Genomic DNA, 20,971 nt, shown 5'->3' with positions numbered 1-20,971 from the left:
TCCCCCACCTCCCCCGGGATATGGGAGAAGTTCTGCCGGAGGTAGGAGTTGAAACTCCCCCTGACAGGGGATTCCGCCAGACGTTCCCAGCAGACCCTCACTACACGCTTGGGTCTGCCAGGCCTGGCCGGCTTCCTCCCCCACCAGTGGAGCCAACCCACCACCAGGTAGTGATCGGTTGACAGCCCCGCCCCTCTCTTTACCCGAGTGTCCAAGACATCCGGCCGCAAGTCCGACGACACGACTACAAAGTCGATCATCGAACTGCGGCCTAGGGTGTCCTGGTGCCAAGTACACATATGGACACCATTATGCCTGAGCATGGTGTTCATTATATACAATCCGTGACGAGCACAGAAGTCCAATAACAAAGCACCACTCGGGTTCAGATCGGGGGGGGCGTTCCTCCCAATCACGCCCCTCCAGGTCTCACTGTCATTGCCCACGTGAACATTGAAGTCCGCCAGCAGAACAAGAGAATCCCCAGGAGGAGCGCTCTCCAACACCCCCTCCAAGGACTCCAAATAGGGTGGGTATTCTGAACTGCCGTTTGGCGCATAAGCGCAAACAACAGTCAGGATCCGTCCCCCCATGCGAAAGCGAAGGGAGGCTACCCTCTTGTCCACTGCGGTAAACCCCAATTTACAGGCACCCAGCCAGGGGGCAATAAGTATGCCCACGCCCGCTCGGCGCCTCTCCCCATGGGGAACTCCAGAGTGGAAAAGGGTCCATGCCCCCTCTCAAGGAGACAGGGCAGGGTGGTGTGTGCACTGCGTGGTGCGGCATTGTATGGTGTCCAAGAGTCCAAGCCGTGCGTCGAGGTGAGTCAGACTATATCTAGCCGGAACTTCACAACCTCGCGCACCAGCTCAGGCTCCTTCCCCATCAGAGAGGTGACATTCCATGTCCCTAGAGCTAGCTTCTGTAGCCGAGGATCAAACCGCCAAGGTCCCTTCCTTCGGCCGCCTGGCTCGCATGAAAAACAAAGCCAGGGGCAGGGCATCCATCCAGGGCAGGCCCATCGTTTCTTTTTCCAATTTCAGTTTAAGTGTCTGATTTGCCCTCTTCACCATCCCTCCACTCGAGGGTACAATAATGCTTTAAATCAATTTGCATCCAATGGGACAATTTAGTCAGGGTTTCTGCGATGAACACAGGACCGTTGTCTGTGGTGATTTTAGATGGAATACCTCATCGCGGAATCACCTCCTTTAGTAGACATTTAGCCACGCTCAGAGCATCAGGGAGACGGCAAGGGAATGCCTCCACCCATCTGGAAAACAGATCTACAATCACCAAGCAATACTTGTATCACCTGCACGGCGTTAGCTCAGTGAAATCCATCTGCAGGTGATCGAATGGGCTTTGGGGACTCGGGGTCACTGCAGGGTCGGTTGGAATGCCCTTTCCCACATTGAATTTCATGCACACCATACACTTCCCGCAGAATTGGGCATCAGCTGCGGCAAACCGAGGGGCATGCCACACCCGAGTCACAGCTGCTACCATCCCGTCACGAGTCACATGATCCAGGCCATGAATAAATAATTCAACATTCTTTGCCAGCAAAACCTTATCCCCAAACCCAGTGGAGTCCTTAGCTAAACTTTTAGCCCACTGGTCTGCGAGGTCATTCCCCTGACTGATTTCATCAGTCTGCTTTGTGTGGGCCTGGCACTTCACTATCGCCACCTGTTTGGGTAGCATGAGAGCGTCCAGAAACCACGGCATAGGAGGTCGCTGGGGATCCATCCTCCAGACTCAAAGAACTCCCATCGACAAACAGGATGTTGCCTCCCTCCAGTGGGATGTTAGTCAGATTCGGCTTAGGTCTGCACACACAGTCGATGACCTGCAAACAATAATGCGGTTCCCCGTCCACCGCCGTGGGAAGGAGGGTCGCTGGATTCAAAGCAGAGCATCTTTCCACAGTCACATTTTCCAGTGTTAACAAAACATTCAGATAATGCACCGATCGCGCAGGCGTCAAATATGATATCCTGGCCTGTGTCAGGATCGTGTGCACTGCATGGGGAACTCGAAGTTTCCTTGGATGCAACTGCACTTGATCTGCACTCGCCATCACCGCCTCTGCTGCTGCAGCTACCGCTCGAAGACAAAGGGGTAATGCTCAAGCTACTGAGTCCAAATGTCTTGAGTAGTATGCAACCGGTTTGAACCTTTCCCTGTGATACTGAGTCCGAACTGAAGTCATGAACCCTTTTTTCTCATCCACATACTGCACAAATGACAAATGACTTTCTATAGTCAGGCACCCCCAAAGCTGGGCCTGACATTAATGCTTGTTTTAAATCAATCAGGGCATCTTCAGCTTCAGACGTCCACGTCAGTCAGTCCTAGCCTAATTGTCAAATCAAAGAAAGGGCTGTGACCTCTGTGCATAGTCCTGAATCCAAGGCCTACAACAGCCAATCGTGCCTAGGACTGAAAGCAATTGCTGTTTAGTCTCTGGTTTGGGCATCTCCTGTATGGAGGCCACTCGGTCTGGTCCTAATGACCTTCCCTCACTTGTCAACACATGTCCAAGGTATTTAACCGTTTGTGACACCAGCTGCAGCTTTTCTTTGGAGGCTTTGTGCCCATTTTTAGCCAGGAAGTCTAACAGAGCTCTGGTGTCCTGTTTACAGGACTCGCGAGTGTGAGAGCAAAGCAACAAATCATCCACATACTGTACCAGTGTGCTACCCCCAGGCGCAGTAAACCCCTCCAAATTTTTGCCAGCTCCTGCCCATACACGCTAGGTGACTGTGTAGCCCTGGGGCATCACTGTCCAGGTCCACCTCCTCCCCAGAAAGGTGAAGGCGAACCAATACTGGGAATCTGGATCTACTGGGATAGAAAAGAAAGCATTAGCCAAATCAATGACAGAGAACCATTTAGCCTCCGCTGGTATGGATGCCAGAATTGTAACTAGATTGGGTACGATAGGAGTCAGATCTTGTACAAACCTCCAAATAAAATTTCCTTAATAGCCCCCCTTTTCACCAGATCTGCATGTACTTCTCTCACTCCCTCCTCTGCATCTCTAGATAAGGGATACTAGGCCTTGTGAGGCCGAAAGTCAGACTTGGGGTGGACCACCAAAGGCTCAGCTGACACCAATCTGCCAAAATCATTTTTCCCTTTTGCCCACAAGCAATCAGGTACTTCCCCTAACCAGTCTGGCAGTGGATCAGTACTTTTCTCCTTACTTCCTTCTGCATCCCCCTTTCTCTGTACCTCTACACACTGATCTATTTGGTACCTTTGCAACTGTCCATCTCCACTCATCTACCTTCCATGCTCTACACACACCCACTCAGTCCTTCTCTCACACTCTCTGACCCAGGGTCCTAAGTCCTTCCATTCTAATGACCCCTTTTTCCCATATGATACATGGAGGACCGAACCTCCTGCATACCACTGCTCCTGGCCGGCTGACAAATGAACAGATGCAGCAGACCTGTCTTCTGCCACATAGAGGTAATCAAGCACAACAGTCTCTCCCAGTTTTCCCGCAGCCTCAAAATCCTTTATCCACTCAGCTCCTCCTTTACCAGAAAACTGAGCAGTGCAATGCAATCTTTCAGGCTGTTCTTGTCCTTCAGGGATACAGTCTCTCAGAATTGTGTCATCCGCTAGCCACCAAGCGGGAAAGTTTTCTTTCTCCAATAAGCAAAACAGTCCCAAAGCCTCTGAGGTCACAGTGAAACCGTCTTCCCGCATTTCCACCTTCATCCACAGCTTCCCCATTAAGTCCCTCCCTAGGAGGTTGACAGGACAATAGGGGGAAACTAGGAACCGGTGCCGACACACAGTGGCCCCTGGGCTCCGTTCCACTAATAAAGGTTCTGTTTCTTTTAGGAATCCGGGGATTCCCGAGGCACTGATTATTTTTACAGTTCTGCCAGTGGTGGGGACTCCTGACACCTCCTCCTCTCAGATTGTTGACCTTGTAGCTCCTGTATCCACAAGGAAAGGGATTTCCCTTCCCTCCACTCTCAATTTAAGCAATGGGTCATCTGCTAGGTGTCGGGTTAAGGCGATGAACTGAACTGACCCTCTTCACCTGTCTCCACAATCTTGTATTGGGTAGGAGCCATAGGCCACCCGGAGCCTTGTGCACTCAGGCTGGGACACTGGCTGGCGAGATGTCCCTGCTGTTGCAAACATAGCACATCACAGGCCCTGGTCTTACTTCTTCCCCTCCTCCAGCTTGATTCCCCTGCACAGCCTGAGGCAGAGGGCAGTCCCAGTAGAAATGATTGGGATTTCCGCAGTTCCAGCATTTCCTGTCCCCCCCTCTAGGTGGACCAGGTGGACCCTGTCCTCTCCTCCTTCCTCTGCCATGGGGTTTCCCCGTAGCCAAATTAGCTACTGCCTGAACAAGCATTTCATGTTCCTGCTCCCTTTTCCCTCTCTTCTTCTCTCCCTGGATGCCTTTCCATTTTTCCTCGTCTTTCAGATTCCGCTCGATGTTCTGTGCGAAAGCTCTCACACTACCCATGTTTTTCTCCCTTCAGTCAGGGCAAACTTGCTTCAGAAGTTCTCAGATCTCAGGCCGCATCCTTTCCACATAGAGGGCAGTCATCATTTGTCCCTGCTGTTCTGCTCCTGTGCCTGAGTGCTGCTCCACCAGGCTCTGCAACCAGAGCTCCCAGTCATACACATCTTCTTTATCACCTTGCCGAGCTGCATACAGACGGTACCAGTCAAACGCTGTGGGAAAATGAGACTTAAGAGGATTCTCCAGAGAGTTCATCTACTGGACCCACCTAGCACTGTCTATTCTCTGGATACCGGTGTCCCATGATATTCCCAGAGCAGACCAGAATTTTGGGAATGATTATTCAATTTACTGTTGACACCTGCATGCGAAAATCAACTCCATGTATCGTTTTATCGCACCGAGGATACTGCACCTGGGAGACCCCACACCCTTTACCACATACACATTCTCCAAAACCCACACACCCTATCGACATACACCTTTATACTCCTGTGGGACCGAGACTGGACCAAACCCCGAACAGTCTCTCAGCCTGGTGCCAGGGGTCTACGACAGAGCCTGTCTTAGATTTTCCCTGTCCACACACAGGAATCTTACTCTTCCTTTGCCCGTTACGCAGTGCTGTGCTACCGCATGCAACGCATTCACTCTCCATCCTCCACCATACAATGCCGCACCACGCAGTGCACACACCACCCTGCCCTCTGCCCCTGACGGCTTCCCTGCTGCCTTGTGCCCCGTCACACAATACAAAGTGGTGCCACCAAAATCATGGACTTTCCCAAGGTCTCGTGCAACCACCTATCACGTAATAGGTCACTCAGGTCTCCACTCAGACCGCATCCTTTCCCTATCACAGGTGGATGAGCGCTCTCCCAACAGCCTTTCTAACCATGGTCAGTGCTTCCCTGTGCTTGGATTCCCACAGTCACGGCGGACTCTCACACACTCAAACACTACCAAAAACATAACCTTCAGCAACAGGAAAAGCAGCAGCAAAAATGAATAAACAGAGAAGCCTTTATCTCACCAACACAGGTCTGGCCAAATCTCAGGAATGTTCAGCTCTGGGACAGCGTCATCTCCGTTGTTCCTTGATGAGGGACTGGGCCAATCCTCAATCTCATCTGGATCTGGTCCCATCAGGCTGTACGCCTTACCTACATCTATCGCAGGACCCCATCGTCTGGAACAAAGAACTCAACTGCCCCACGTTGGGCGCCAACTGTGGTAGAAGAATTTTAAATATAACACTCCACAGTTTCAGCAAAATGGTGGTTTATTGAACAGTAAAAATAATATAATGTAATACAGTGTAGAGACACACCGAGTACTGAAAGGCAGCTCAGATACAAATTGAAGTCAGTTCTTCACCCCCCTTTATACCCCAAAAAGCCCTCCCCACCAAGGTGCTGTGTGTAGGTGTTGTGAGTGAATTTACATATAAAGAGTGACCCCTGGAGTGTGGGGATCCTGAGACAGGGACGGGACAGGACAGGACGGAGACTTTTATGATCATTGTAATTCAATTCTTGTCACCTTATCTTATCCTTATCACCCTAGTGGTGCCAACTGGAACCCCCATTCTCTCTCTGGCTTCCCCCACGATCATAAATTCCTAACATTGTCTGCATTCAAATGATCAACCAAGAACCTTGGGGCATTTTTACTACTTTTCCTTACAGAGGTCACACAGTATTCAAAACAATCTCTTCTTGCCTAAGGTCTAAGACATAGCAGACCCAATATGCCTCCCCTCCCGGGCCTACCGATGTCCAATTTTTCTTCTACACAGGTTACTATCGAAATTCAAATGATGACTGAAACTTACGGTCTGTACTGTAAAACAGATTTTTATGCCAAGCTGTCAGACATTAAAAAACATGCAGCTACCCGGCAGCATGTGGAACAGGCAAAACCATACAATCAGGCGAACCAATCCAAATTATCCTTTATAAAAAAAAGAACAGACACCCTGAAAGAGGCAGAGACAACCATTGTTTTGTCATGTCACCATATTGGTATAACATGCAAGCCAGCATTCCCCGATTTCAGTACAACTCAGAATTTTTGGATGCACTGCACCAACTGCAGCAAGATGATTAATGGTGTTTTGGCTCCATCCTTTATTCAGAGGCTGGTGACTGGTATTAGTGGCAACAAATACAGCCTCCTGATGATGAAAGGATGTCAGTGTCTCCAAGTACCTGTGTGTTGTGGTTCGCTACTTTAGTGAGGGAAAGGGATGTTTGGTGGATCCTTGACTTTCTTGAGCTGGAGAGAGGAGATGCAAAGTCCATCGCCAAGAAATTTCTCTCCTTCCTTGATCAGTATAGCCTCAAAAAGGAGAACCTGCTTGGCATTGGCACAGATAATGCATCAGTTATGACAGGGGCATACAATGGTGTTTACAAAATTCTTAAAGAAGAAATAAAACATCTTGTTGTTATCTGTTGTGTTTATTTTGGGGAACCAGGAAAACATAGAACAACGACCAACTAACATCATTGACGGATCTTGGGAAAATGGACTCAGACGTGGACTAAATACACAGAACAAATCAGACTGATGGAAAACAGCTGGGCACAATTAGGGGAGCACTTGTGGTTGATCAGGGGGTGTGGCACACACGAGGATGAGATGAGACCGGGGACACGGGACCTGGAAGACAAGAGCAAGAACATCACTGGGGCACAGGGAACAGGACCGAAACACAAAACAAGGACAAAGGCAGAAGCCAGGACAGAACCCGACACAGAACAAACCAGAAATGGAGACACTGCAGGAACACCAATGGAAGAGACAAAAGGACCCGGAGGGAACCACAGTGGAATGAGGAGCCGAGACAGGAGGGACAAAGGGATGAGGAGCAGACAAGGAAGGCCAGACAGGAAAGGTTGGCGGACAAAGGGAAGCCCAAAGGAGCCACAACGGGTGGCAGCTGGAGGGGCCGCAGGCGACCGGGAGGCAGGAGCAGGAGGGGACGAAAGGGCCGAGGAGATCTGCCGAGGGACAGACGAAGGGGATGAGGAGGGAGTCGGAGGGGGCACCAGGGGAGGCGAGAAAAGAGTCAGAGGGGAGTCCGACGCAGGCAAGGAGGGAGGGGGTACTGCGGCAGGCAACAGCGCGGCCACAGCTGGCAAAGGTGCAGCTGACGGACGAGTCGGAGGAGGGCAGTCAACTAACAGTGAACTCTGCCTCAAAAACCACATTGCATTGTAGTGTTGAGTTCCTGGTCAGGGAGACATACAAATGGTTCTCCTTTTCACCGTAAAGAAAGGAAGTTTAAAAGGCACTATAAAAAAACATAAACTGTGGGGAGAGGCCATTAGTCATAACAAGAGTCTGTGCCACCTGCTGGCTTTCAGTAGAGCTACTGTATCAAGAATATTCAATCAGTGGGAGGAGCTGAAGTCACATTTCAGCCTGACCGTGACAACTGAGCACTGTTACATGGCGGATGTTTAACACTCAATGTACGCTGACCCATAGAACCTCCTGTACCTTACCTGAAGTCAATTCCTGGTGAGGTGCAGAGTGCGGTCAAGGCCTCTGAGGGGGAACAAACAGATCCGGGACTGACTGATAAGAGCTGTCTGCAGCCAAGTCCTTCATCCTATGGACAAAATTTACATGATAAAAGACCCAATAGATAATTACATCTTAGCTAAGCCATATCTTGGCTGTGCATTTGAGTCCAAGGCAGCCCAGCTTAAAATCTCCCCTGAGAATGAGAACTGTGTGTGAAGGAGATGCATTATCGTCCTTGCAAATGAACTTTGGGCAAGGCTCTCAGACAGGATGGAAGTTCTCCAACACATGTCTGTGTTCAGTGTAGATGAGACTCTTAAACAAAACAAGAACCTGGATAACATGGCTAAACTAATTATACTTTTAGGATATTGTCCAGCAACAGCTGACATCTTCATCAGTCAGTGGAGGTCTATTCATTGCCAGAAATGAGAGGAAACAACCATTGGATTCTGGGCTGAGACAAAAAGGTATAGGGATGCAGCAGGCATAAACCCATTTGAAGAGTTGGCCTCTGTGGCAGTTGCAGTTCTTTCTCACTCAAACTGCTTCCCTCACTCAAATGTTGCAGTAGAAAGACTTAAGCAAAATTGGTGTAATCAAAAGCAAACTGAGAAATCACATGTCACTTCAACCACTGAGCTCTATTCTGCACATCAGGTATGGTTTAAAGCTGGCTCAAGAAGCATTCTATGAGCACAATTTAAGAGAGAATGTGCTCCATCTCTTTGGCACTTATTCTTTTAAATTAAATATTGCCCAGGTCCCAGCACTTTGTGACCCAGCACTGCTCCACAGGGGAAAAGCACCAACAGTGTTGATCTGGAGAATGTGGAGTTCAGTCCTAGAACATTCAATGATCTAGATTAAAAATCAGATCAAATAACCAATTGTAGTTTAGTTCCTTTTGTAAATATGAACATAGTTCATGTGTATGACCTTTAAATTAGGATGCAAAATAAAGTGGCAGCAAAAACCTGACCTAGAGCACACAATTTCCTATGTATTATATTTATTAACATTTATTATACTACGGGACCGTTGAATGCTTGAATCTGATTGGCTGACGAACGTTCTGAGGTGTGCAATTATTTTCAGGGAAACGCACGGCGAACGTAGTTCCAGGCAGCTCTCTTGACCGCATTACAGTTCCATATCACTTCGCATAGTTAACTGTAATAACGGAAATTAGCATACAGTACCTATAAAGCACACAGGACTAACAAAAACAACAATATGACAGACGATTTTCCGAAAGTAAATTTTAATATTTACGGTGAATATGAAACTTTCAACAACTGGGCTGCAGCAGTATTAGTTAGCCTAGTGTACCAACTTAACTAGGCTACACATGACATTTCTCACTAGCGAGGTAATAACAGTGCTGCATCTTAAAGCAGACTTACAGTTTAGAGACGGTGCTTCAGAACACTGTTGAGGGACACACAGAGGTAGCCTAATTCATACAAGCTCTCTCTCTCTCTCTCTGTTTCTGTGTCTCTGTCTCTCTCGCTCTCTTTCTAATAACTTCATTATTAACTGCATTAGTCTGCTATCAACAGCTCAAGCCTCCATTGCCAGCTTTAAAATGACGTTTTGGAACTAGCAAAAGAGTCGTTGGATGAGATGCGGAAGAAATAATCCTACTCACAATAGCGATTTAAGTAGAAAAACCGGACGAATCCCTTGAAATATACACTGAACAAAAATATAAACGCAACACTTTTGTTTTTGCTCCCATTTTTCATGAGATGGACTTAAAGATCTACAATTCATTCCAGATACACAATATTACCATTTCTCTCAAACATTTCTCACAAATCAGTCTAAATGTGTGATAGTGAGCACTTCTGCTTTGCTGAGATAATCCATCCCACCTCACAGGTGTGCCACATCAAGATGCTGATCTGACATCATGGGTAGTGCACAGGTGTACCTTATACTGCCCACAATAAAAGGCCACCCTGGAATGTGCAGTTTTGTCTCACAGCAAAATGCCACAGATGCCACAAGCATTGAGGGAGCGTGCAATTGGCATGCTGACAGCAGGAATGTCAACCAGATCTGTTGCTCGTGCATTGAATGTTCATTTCTCAACCATAAGCCGTCTCCAAAGGCGTTTCAGAGAATATGGCAGTACATCCAACCGGCCTCACAACCGCAGACCACGTGTAACCACACCAGCCCAGGACCTCCACATCCAGCAGGTTCACCTCCAAGATCGTCTGAGACCAGCCACTCAGACAGATAATGCACGGCCCCATGTTGCAAGGATCTGTACACAGTTCTTGGAAGCTGAAAATGTCCCAGTTCTTGCATGGCCAGCATACTCACCGGACATGTCACCCGTTGAGCATGTTTGGGATGTGCTTGACCGGCGTATACAACAGCGTGTACCAGTTCCCACTAATATCCAACAACTTCGCACAGCCATTGAAGAGGAGTGGACCAACATTCCACAGGCCACAATTGACAATCTGATAAACTCTATGCGAAGAAGATGTGTTGCATTGCATGAGGCAAATGGTGGTCACACCAGATACTGACCGGTTCTGAGTCCCCAGACCCCCAATAAAGCAAAAAACTGCACATTCCAGGGTGGCCTTTTATTGTGGGCAGTATAAGGTACACCTGTGCACTACCCATGATGTCAGATCAGCATCTTGATGTGGCACACCTGTGAGGTGGGATGGATTATCTCAGCAAAGCAGAAGTGCTCACTATCACACATTTAGACTGATTTGTGAGAAATGTTTGAGAGAAATGGTAATATTGTGTATCTGGAATGAATTGTAGGTCTTTAAGTCCATCTCATGAAAAATGGGAGCAGAAACAAGAGTGTTGCGTTTATATTTTTGTTCAGTATATCATCTGATCGATGTCTTGAGGTGTGGCAACCGTAGTATAAGTGGAATAATTGACACCAGACCGTTGAATTATTAGAAAAATAATGCACACCCGAGGTGTAACGGCCACTCCGCTTCGCGTCGTGGCCGCATCACCACCTCAGGTGTGCATTATTTTCTAATAATTCAACGGCCCGTCGTCAGTTATTCCTTACATAACATATCCTATGCCTTTGCTACACTAGCCAAGCTTTGTTCTTCTGCAAATATATATTTTTTTCCTGGAAAATATGCCCATAGTTTAAATGGTAAATGAAACTATAAATGATTTTGTGTGTATGTTAATAGCTTGTGATTTTCCATAGATTTTTCCAGTACAGTGTGTACTGTACAGTGATTTTTCTGGTTTGTGCAGGGCTTCAGTTTGCAGTTACACTGCTGTCTGGAGGTCTGTGTCCAAAGCGGTTTGAAGGAAATTCATATTTTAAAGTAACAACACTCACTTTTAGTATTAATTTTTGGTGTTGAATTTTTGTGGTAAATATGTTTGTGATGAATATGTCTGATGAATGTTGCTGCTTTGTAATTTTATTTTCCCGTAATTACGCTGTTAGTTTAGCTCGCGCTGCATTTTGGCGGCTCTTCCCGCCGCCGTCGCGCGCCGTCCGACATTTCCTGAGCTATTTCATAAACTTCAGTTCCCGCTTTGTTCGGGGAAGCTGCGCTGTTTTTATATTGTACAGAAACATAAAGTAAAGCTGCTGTTTTTATATTGTACAGATAAATACAGTACAGGCTAAATGTAAGTGATAAAATGGCGGAGATGCAGGTCTGCCTGATGGTATTAATAATTCTTCCTCCTGCCTACAGACTCCTGCCAGCTGACACTGGACCCCAACACAGCAAACAGATTCCTGTCTCTGACAGGGGGGAATAGGAAGGCGACAGGGGGGGCAAAGCAGCCATATCCTGATCATCCAGAGAGATTTGATGTCTGCCCCCAAGTTCTGTGCAGAGAGAGTCTGACTGGCTGCTGTTACTGGGAGGCTGAGTGGGATGGAGATGGAGCCTGGATAGGAGTCACTTATAAAGGGATCGGGAGGAAAGGAGGGAGTGACTGTCGGCTTGGATAAAATGACAAGTCATGGAGTCTGTGCTGCTATCCTGACAGATACTCTGTCCGGAACAATAATAAACGAACTGATATACCCATAGAGCCCTCAGGCTCCCGCAGAGTAGGAGTGTATCTGGACTGGGGGGCTGGTGCTCTGTCCTTCTACAGAGTTTCCTCTGATGGACTGACCCTCCTACACAGATTCACCTCCTCATTCAATGAGCCTCTCTATTCAGGGTTTTGGGTTGATATAAAATCCTCAGTGTCGCTGTGCATGCTGGGATAGCTCACTGTGTGCTGGAGGAATAATCTTTACTTAATCTTAGGGTGTGGATGCTGCTGGCTCTCCATGGTAAATCATCTACCCAACCCATATAATCCTTTTTACTCTGAAATGATTCGTGCCCATTGCTTCCGGGATAGGCTCCGGACCCCCCGCGACCCAGTAGGATAAGCGGTTTGGAAAATGGATGGATGGATGGATGATTGTTAGACAAAAATTAATTACTGGGTTCAGGAAGCTGAACAAACATGCAAAATAAGAGTTTTCCATCCATCCATCCATTTTCCAAACCGCTTATCCTACTGGGTCATGGGGGGTCCGGAGCCTATCCCGGAAACAATGGGCACAAGGCAGGGAACAACCCAGGATGAGGGGCCAGCCCATCCATCCATGATTCACCTATAATATTATTGTATTAAGGTTAAACTGCATAACCATGTTTTTTTTTTTTATCTCTCTGATCACTTATATAACTTGTTTTTCACAACAAGAGCATCCTTATCTTATGTGAAAGACTCCTCGTTCTGGGATGCTTACCCTATTCAGGACACTTACGATGTTTCCCCGGGTTTGGAGGGGCTTGCTGGAGACAGGGAAAGGTGCTGCTCAATATAATAAAATTTTTGTACGCCACTGGTCAGTGTATGAGACACCTGCCTTATCTTCATGGGGAGGGAAAGCACTGCTCAAGGACACTTGTTTAATTATTTTGGGAACTGCACCTAGTCAGTCAGTGTGTGTAGAACACTTACCCCCATCCTTAGGAGGAGGGGATACATTGATTGTAGAAACTTTCCAGTTGAAACTGCAGGCAGCATTGCTCGGACAAAATTAGAAATTTGAGAACGCATTGCCTGGGGGGGGGGGGTGAGCCTGGCCAGCTCGTCAATGTGTTGGTTCAATTAATTATCACAATAACCATAGTATCAACCATACATCAATTTGCACTTTCTATTTCTGCATGTTTTTTTTATTATCACTTTTTATATATACCTATAGCGGCATGGTGGTGCAGTGGTTAGCACCGTTGCCTCACACCTCTGGGACCTGGGTTCAAGTCTCCGCCTGGGTCACATGTATGTGGAGTTTGCATGTTCTCCCCATGTCATTGTGGGGTTTCCCCCTACACTAAAACATGCTGAGGCTAATTGGAGTTACTAAATTGCCCATAGGTGTGCATGCGTGAGTGAATGGTGTGTGAGTGTGCCCTGCGATGGGCTGGCCCCCCATTCCTGGGTTGTTCCCTGTTTCATGCCCATTGCTTCTGGGTTAGACTCCGGACTCCCTGTGACCCAGAAGGATAAGTGGTTTGGAAAATGGATGGATGTCTATTTACTGTATTTCCTCCCTGTACAGTGATAATAAAGGCTTTCTGTTCTGTCCTGTTAATGTCCTGGTTTAGCGTAAAGGTGAAGTGAATGACACTGATTATCTCAAATTTCTTTGAATCGTTCATGAAAGTCTGATATTGACAGGCTTGATATAAAATGAAGGCGCTCTGATAGAGGTGTCTCCTCAAGTTAGAGAATGAAATGGAAAATGAGACTCCAGAGTCTCTGTTCAAGTAGTTTTAGGTGTGTGACAAAGGCTACGTTCACACTACCATGCTGAAGTGACTCAAATCAGATTTTTTGCCTTAATGTGACACAGATCTGATCTTTTCAGGGCTGTGTGGACATGCAAATCTGATCTTTTCAAATCAGATTTGTGTCACTTTCATATGAGGTACTAAATCAGATACATATCCGATTCGCGGCCATGTGACCTGAATGTGAACGCTCAGATCGGAATTCTTGTGGCTTTTTGCTTATACGCATGAGCTGATATCATCAGCATGTGCTGACATCATCAGCCTGCGCCGGCAGGCTTGTACCCACACACCTCTTGGTGCAGCAGTTCTAGCAATAACTGCGAAAATGGAAAAAGCTAACCGCCTGACTTTTTTCTCCCTTTTTACCTGCTCATGTACAGCTGATTCACTGTTTGTCGTCCTCCAGAGCAAAGTGTGATACATGCGTGAGCTACTAACGCCTCCATTTTTAATACCATGAGTCGTCCCACAGATTTTTTGTTGTTGGTGACGCAGTTGACCCGTGTAAAAATGTATAAATTTGCGCATGAGTGACGTTTCGGAGGACCGATGCGTTCACATTAGTCAGATACAGGTCACTTGTAGTTATGAATGTGAACCGATCTGAGCAAAAAATCGGAATTGAATGATGTGGCTGGCAGTGTGAACGCAGCAATAGAATCATGGGTAAAAAAAAGTAGAACACCCCATTAAATATTTAGTTATTTAAATATCAGCATATCAGTATTCACTCCTTCAAATTATATCTGTAGATAAAGGTGATGTAATTGCATCATCTATGCAAAAACAAGAAACAAATTCACTTATTTACAAAAGTAAATTAAAATGCTAATTTCCACTGAGCAAAAGTTAGAACCCCCTCACATTCATCACTATTTAAAATGCCTAGAGTTAGATTCAGGTGGCACCATATCGGATGAAGATGATCAGAACATCGTTACAGAGCTTTTTGCTGGAGCCTGTCTTATTTAAACCACAGACATTTTGTTTGATTTGTCCTTGATTGTGGAAATGAGTGATATCACCATGTGAGATCCAAAGAGCTCTCTGAGGCTTTCAGAAAGAAGCTTGTAGATGCATATGAGTCTGGGAAGGATATAAAAAGATCACAAGAGAGTTTGGAATCAGCCGTTCCACTGTCCGGAAAATAATTTACACAATAATTCACATTTAAAGCAACTGCCAGCATGGCCAGGGCAGGCTGTCCTAGCAAGTTCAGCCCAAGAGCAGACGGCAAGATGCTGAAAGACATCTCCAAAAACCCTAAAAGGTCATCATGGGTCATACAGGAAGCTCCTGACACGGTTGATGTCAAAGCACATGAAACTACCATCAGAAAGACAGTGTGATTTACATGGGAGATGTATAAGGAGGAAACCCTTGCTGTCAAAACAACATCTGGGCAACACTGAAGTTTGCCAGAGACCCACCTAGACAAAGACCAGGACTTTGGAACAGTGTGCTTTGGACAGATGAATCTGAAATTAAATTATTTGGGCGCAGTAACAGAAGACATGTTTGGCATAAACCAAAGACAGCTTTTGAGCAAAAGAACCTCATACTAACTGTGCTGCCCGAAGTAGTTAAAGATTGTTTTGTTAGTTTGTTCCTTTTAACTTACAGTAGTTTCCCAGGTAGCGGAAGTTCTATACAGATTCAGAGTTGTAATATATGTATTATGTGTTCAGTTTCACAGTGCTTCTTTTAGTAAACATCTCAAAGTGCAAGATTTGCTTCCCGGACGTCTATTGGAGGAGCCTGTTAGCTATCTGTCAAGCTAAAAACTGCGCACTTACATTAGAAGGGATAGAACAGTGAAAAGACATTTGTGCAAAGGGCAGCTAGTCAGAAGTTAACAATACGGGAAAACGCTGCTTACTGTGTGCCCCAAACTACATTTGGCAGCAGTCTGGCAGCATGGATAACATGTATCCTTTGCTCAAAGAGAAACTGACATAAGAGCGCAAGCTTATATAGAAGAAGAACAACAAAAGGCAGCAGCTAAAGCTGCCAGGAAGAAAGCCGAACTCAAAGCCAACATACACTCATTACAATTAGAGAGTGCAGCTGCAGCAGCCATCACTGAAGCGGAAATACTGGAGGCAGCTGTTGAAAGTGATTTTGGAGATGTGGCTTATCAAAGTATTAAAACTGAAAGTGCTCTGAGTGAAGCAGTAGTAAATCCAACACCTGATCCTCATCATAGCTATAAGTCAGCACGTTCCATAACTGCACCATTACGCCCGTTACAAGTGGACAATGGTGATATGTCTGTCTGCTACATACTGTAGAAAAGAGCAACACACAGTTTGGCGAGGTCAGTAATACTATGCATATTGAGTCACCAGTTTTGTGTATACCAAAACAATGCTAACAGCTCTCCAAATCATCCTTATTCCAAAAACTTATACAGAGACACCTATCTGCCACATGAACACCAGCAGCTTCCATGTTCACCGAAAGCTCAGCCATATACCGATGAATTGTATGACCTTGATTCCTAGCCCAAACAGTCATCTCCCCATCAAAGTTCTAGAGCTAAAGAATTCAGCTCATCTGTTACAACAGTCTTAAGCAAGTATTTGATACGTTGGGAACTCGTAAGCTCTGGGCTACTGTTTGATGTAATTTTGATGATAAGCACAAAAGCTACTGGGCCAGGAGGGAATCTTTCCTCAGTGCCACCGAAGACCTGAACTTGTCACCAAGAGTAGAGCTTGATCTTCACTGTAAATGGCTAGGAACAAAATTGTCAGAGCAGGCAAAAAGGATCAGAGCTGTGCACATTATTGAAGCATCAACAGATGTCAGCATGGTGTGGCAAAGACTACAAGACTGTTCTGGGTCACCCAAGGCAATCGAAAATGGCCTTTTAAAAAAAGTTGATGATTTCCAAAAGATCACGAGAATTGGGAGACCTGATGGAGATTGATGCAGCTCACACAGATGGATTCCTTTTGGGTCTTAATTATCTGGACACGTCCCATGGCATCAGTCCTATAGTTCAGAGACTTCCATTACCTTTGGCCTCACGTTATAAAGATGAGCATCATACAGCTTACCCACCTTTCTCCATCTTTGTTAAGATTGTGTGTGACCAAGCCAAAACACTCAATGATTCAAGCTTCAGGCCTCTACTTTCGGGTGGTCCTAACATGCCTAAAATGGAGAAACCCAATTTTAAGGCCCCAGTATCTGTTAGAAAAACCGAAATCTCAATTGATTTTGACTTCCACCCTACCCCCTCAGATAAAAAGGTGATTGTTTTTCTGGATCAATGTCCACTGCACAACAAAACACATCCCCTTATGAAATGTTGTGGTTTTAGGAGCAAGCCTTTGCAGGACAGGAAGGCTTTTCTCAAGGACAAGAACATTTGCTATAAATGCTGTTCTTCGTGTAGCCATAAAGCTAAAGAATGTGACCTCATTGTGCAGTGTAGAGAGTGCAATAATAGCCAAAATCATACAGCATTGCATCCAGGACCAGCTCCATGGAAAACTGCCTCTTCAGCACCTGCAAAAGTTCAAGGTGAGGGAGCAATTAGAGAGCACAGAGAGCTGTAACAACAAAATGCTCTAATGTTTGTGGAATAGTTGGAGATCCTGCTCAAAGATCTGTCCGGTCAAAATTTACCCATCTGGACAGAGATAAAGGGCCATTAAGACCTACACAGTCTTTCATGAGCAAAGCAATAGGTCGTTGGTGAAAACCAAATTGTTCAAGCTCTTTTGCATTAAGACAGATCAAACAGTGTATACTCTTAAAACCTGCTCAGGTATAATTGAGACAGCAGGTTAGCGTGCAAACAATTTTGTTGTAGAGTCACTAGATAGAAAAACCAGTATTCCCCATCCCCCATTGATTGAGTGCGACATGCTTCCGGATGACAGATCTGAAATTCCGACCCCTGAGGTTGCAAGACATTATACTCACCTGAAGCAGATAGAAGATAAGACCTCAGCTCTAGACTCCAATGCAGCCATTCTAATCCTTCTCGTCTGAGACATAACAAGGGTGCACAAGGTCAGAGAATACTGTAATGGGCTTCACAATACTCCATATGCCCAATGCCTTGACTTAGGTTGGGTTATACAGTAGCAGGAGAAGTTTGCTTAGGAGGAGCTCACTTGCCAGCTAATGTCGATGTCTACAGGACCTCGGTTCTGTCTAACAGCCGCACATCTCTGTTTGATCCTTGCAAAAACAACATCTACATCAAAGAGTCAACAAAGTAGCAACACGTAGTGATCCCCAAAGCATTGGGAAAATTATTGATTGTGATGAAGCCGATAGTTTCAGCAAGCAGTTGTTCCAGAGGACACCACATGATGAAAAACCTGGAATGTCTATAGATGATGAAGCCTTTCTTGAAATTATGGACAGGGGGGTGTTTGTTGATGACTCAAACAGCTTGGTAGCTCCTTTACCCTTTAGGAAGGCAGAGGCTTCTCAACAATCGGGATCAAGCAATCAAAAGTTTTGAATCATTGTGCCATATGCTTGAGAAAAGACTGAACATGAAAGAACACTTCTTCAGCTTCATGAAGAAAATCTTTGAATCAGGTTATGTTGAACCAGCCCCACCACTCAAAAAAGATCAAGAGTGTTGGTACTTGCCAATTTTTGGTGTTTACCATCCTCGCAAACCAGGTCAAATGCGACGCGTAGTATTTAATTCCAGTGCCAGTCATAAAGACACCTCCCTGAACAATGTCTTGTTAAGCGGCACGGATTTGAACAACACCCTCCTTGAGGTCCTTCTTCATTTCCTTAAAGAACCTGTTGCAGTAACAGCAGACATAGAACAAATGTTCTATTGTTTTGTCGTTCGGGAAGACCACCGTGACTTTTTGCATTTCTTTTAGTTCAAAGATAAGATAAGAAGAAATTTATTTATCCTGAGGGAAATTCTTTTCTCTTTAATCATGCTCAGTGCAACAGGACGAATAAAGATGAGACAGTAAAGAGCTTAAAAAGAACAGTAGTAATAGTGCAAAATAGAACAACAAAATAAATATAACAAAGTAACAAATATGTATAACAGCTATAATAAAATAACAGATAATTAGTGCAAGTGGTTATGAAAAGTGACGTAGTGTTTGTGCCATGAATAAAATGATAGCAGCTTGTGATTACAGGATGAAAACAAACATTCAATAGCATACCGGTGACTACATAAAAGTAATATTGAGTAATATTGTTCAATCCGAATGAGAACCTAATGACATAAATGCTGAAAAAGGTGAAAAAGATCACCTACAGAAGGGGGAAGAGTTGTACACTCTTATCACCACAGGTAGAAAGGATTTCCTGTGGCGTTCGGTTCTGCATTTGCAGGCAATGAGTCTTTTGCTGTGTGCATGGATGCGTGCATGGGGCGACAGGGGTTGTCCATGATACTGAAAAGCTTTTTCAGCATTCTCCTCTCAGACACCTCCGCCAGGTTCTCCAGTCTGACACCCAGGACAGAACCAGCTTTTTTAATCAGCTTGTTCAGCCTGTTGGCATCAGCTGTCTTCACCGCACTGCCACAGCACACAGCTGCAAAAAACACTGCGCTCTCCACCACAGAGTGATAGAACATAGTTAGCATTTCACTACAGACATTGAAAGACCTGAGCCTCCTCAGTAAGTAAAGCCGGTTCTGCCCCTTCTTGAAAGCAGGGTCAGTGTTTTTGGACCAGTCCAGTTTACTGTCAGTGTGTACCCCCAGGTACCTGTAGTCCTCAACCACCTCAACATCTGTTCCTCTGATGGTTACAGGGGTGGGAGGAGGAGCCTGCTTCCTAAAGTCCACAACCAGTTCCTTTGTGATGTTAAGTTGTAAATGGTTCAGCTCACACCCCTCAACAAAGCTGTCCACCACACTCCTGTATTCATCCTCCTGTCCGTCCCTGACACAGGCCACAATGGCAGAGTCATCAGAGAATTTCTGCAGGTGACACGACTGAGACCTGTACCTGAAGTCAGACGTGTAGAGGGTAAAGAGGAAGGGAGATAGGACAGTCCCCTGCGGCGCCCCCGTGCTGCTCAGGATGCTATCAGAGCAGCAGCTCTTCAGCCGGACATGCTGTGGTCAATTGGTTAGATAGTCCATAATCCAAGCTACCAGTGGGGTGTCCACCTTCATCTCTGAGAACTTATTTCCCAGCAGTGATGGTCTGATTGTATTAAAAGACAACAATCCTAACAAAACCATCAAAGAGTATCAAGTGCATATGTTTGGAAATAGTCCATCTATTGCCATATATGGTTTGATGAGAGCTGATTTGGAAAGACAAGAGGAACATGGTGAGGAGGCAAAACAGTTCGTTCTAATGAACTTCTATGTTGATGATGGACTTTTCCCACTGATGTTGAAGCCATTCACACAAGGCAAATGTTAGTAGACTAGAACATTCATCTTCATAAAATAGCTTCTAATGGTCCCACAGTAATGGAAGATTTTCCAGCAGAGGAACTGTGGTAGAAAAATTTAAAATCATCCTCTCTGATAACACAAAGAGTCACTTAGAATAAAAGTCTGGACCTCTCAGATTGGTGAGTAAAGGAAATCTCTTTTATTCCAGCAATTCAGCAAAGCGCTCCTGTCACACTCTGGCACTTGGCACCAAGTCACACGGAGCTCACAGAGCAACCAGTTGATAAACCGTAACTCCCAATTCCCAATAAGGACTTCTAAGTCCTGATTGGTCACAAAACACCAACAAACCGAGCCCAAACGTATAACAAACACAATTCTCCTGCTCTATTGGTTCACTTTGGTAGCAAAGTAAAATCCACCCATCTTGCTCAATTTACCGGAATCTGTCTCAGCTTCTAGACTCTACTTGAGATATGTATATAGATATTGATCGTATGACGTTAAATCACTATTAATGTTTGGGTGTTCCATTGATTAATGATTAACACGTTAACATCATTGTCATTGATTCACTGCAAGTACATGGTTAACATTTGATTAGTATGATTAACATGGTTATTTATACATTTGCACTCCCACGCAACATACTATATATTGTCTGCTGCAACTATTTTATAAAGCTATAACTCATTGTGCACCAGTTGGGGCAGCTCCGAATCTCTTCCTGCA

At 45.5% G+C, this 20,971-nt stretch overlaps 1 protein-coding gene across 1 annotated transcript in view; it reads left to right on the top strand.

The window, feature by feature from the left end:
- Positions 1 to 13,673, top strand: part of LOC125725335 (NLR family CARD domain-containing protein 3-like) — a 55,941-nt gene extending 42,268 nt beyond the window's left edge. Inside the window, exons 11-12 of the mRNA XM_049002195.1 lie at positions 11,303 to 11,335; positions 11,758 to 13,673. Coding sequence (XP_048858152.1) covers positions 11,303 to 11,335; positions 11,758 to 12,020 — 296 coding nt within the window. The 3' untranslated portion in view covers positions 12,021 to 13,673. The remainder of the gene's footprint in view (positions 1 to 11,302; positions 11,336 to 11,757) is intronic.
- Positions 13,674 to 20,971: the final 7,298 nt, after the last annotated feature.

This window comes from Brienomyrus brachyistius, unplaced genomic scaffold (assembly GCF_023856365.1).
Source record: "Brienomyrus brachyistius isolate T26 unplaced genomic scaffold, BBRACH_0.4 scaffold65, whole genome shotgun sequence".
In the NCBI taxonomy this organism is placed as follows: Eukaryota; Metazoa; Chordata; class Actinopteri; order Osteoglossiformes; family Mormyridae; genus Brienomyrus; species Brienomyrus brachyistius.
The sequence above is the reverse complement of the archived record's forward strand: the minus strand, read 5'-3'. Positions and strand labels throughout refer to the sequence as shown.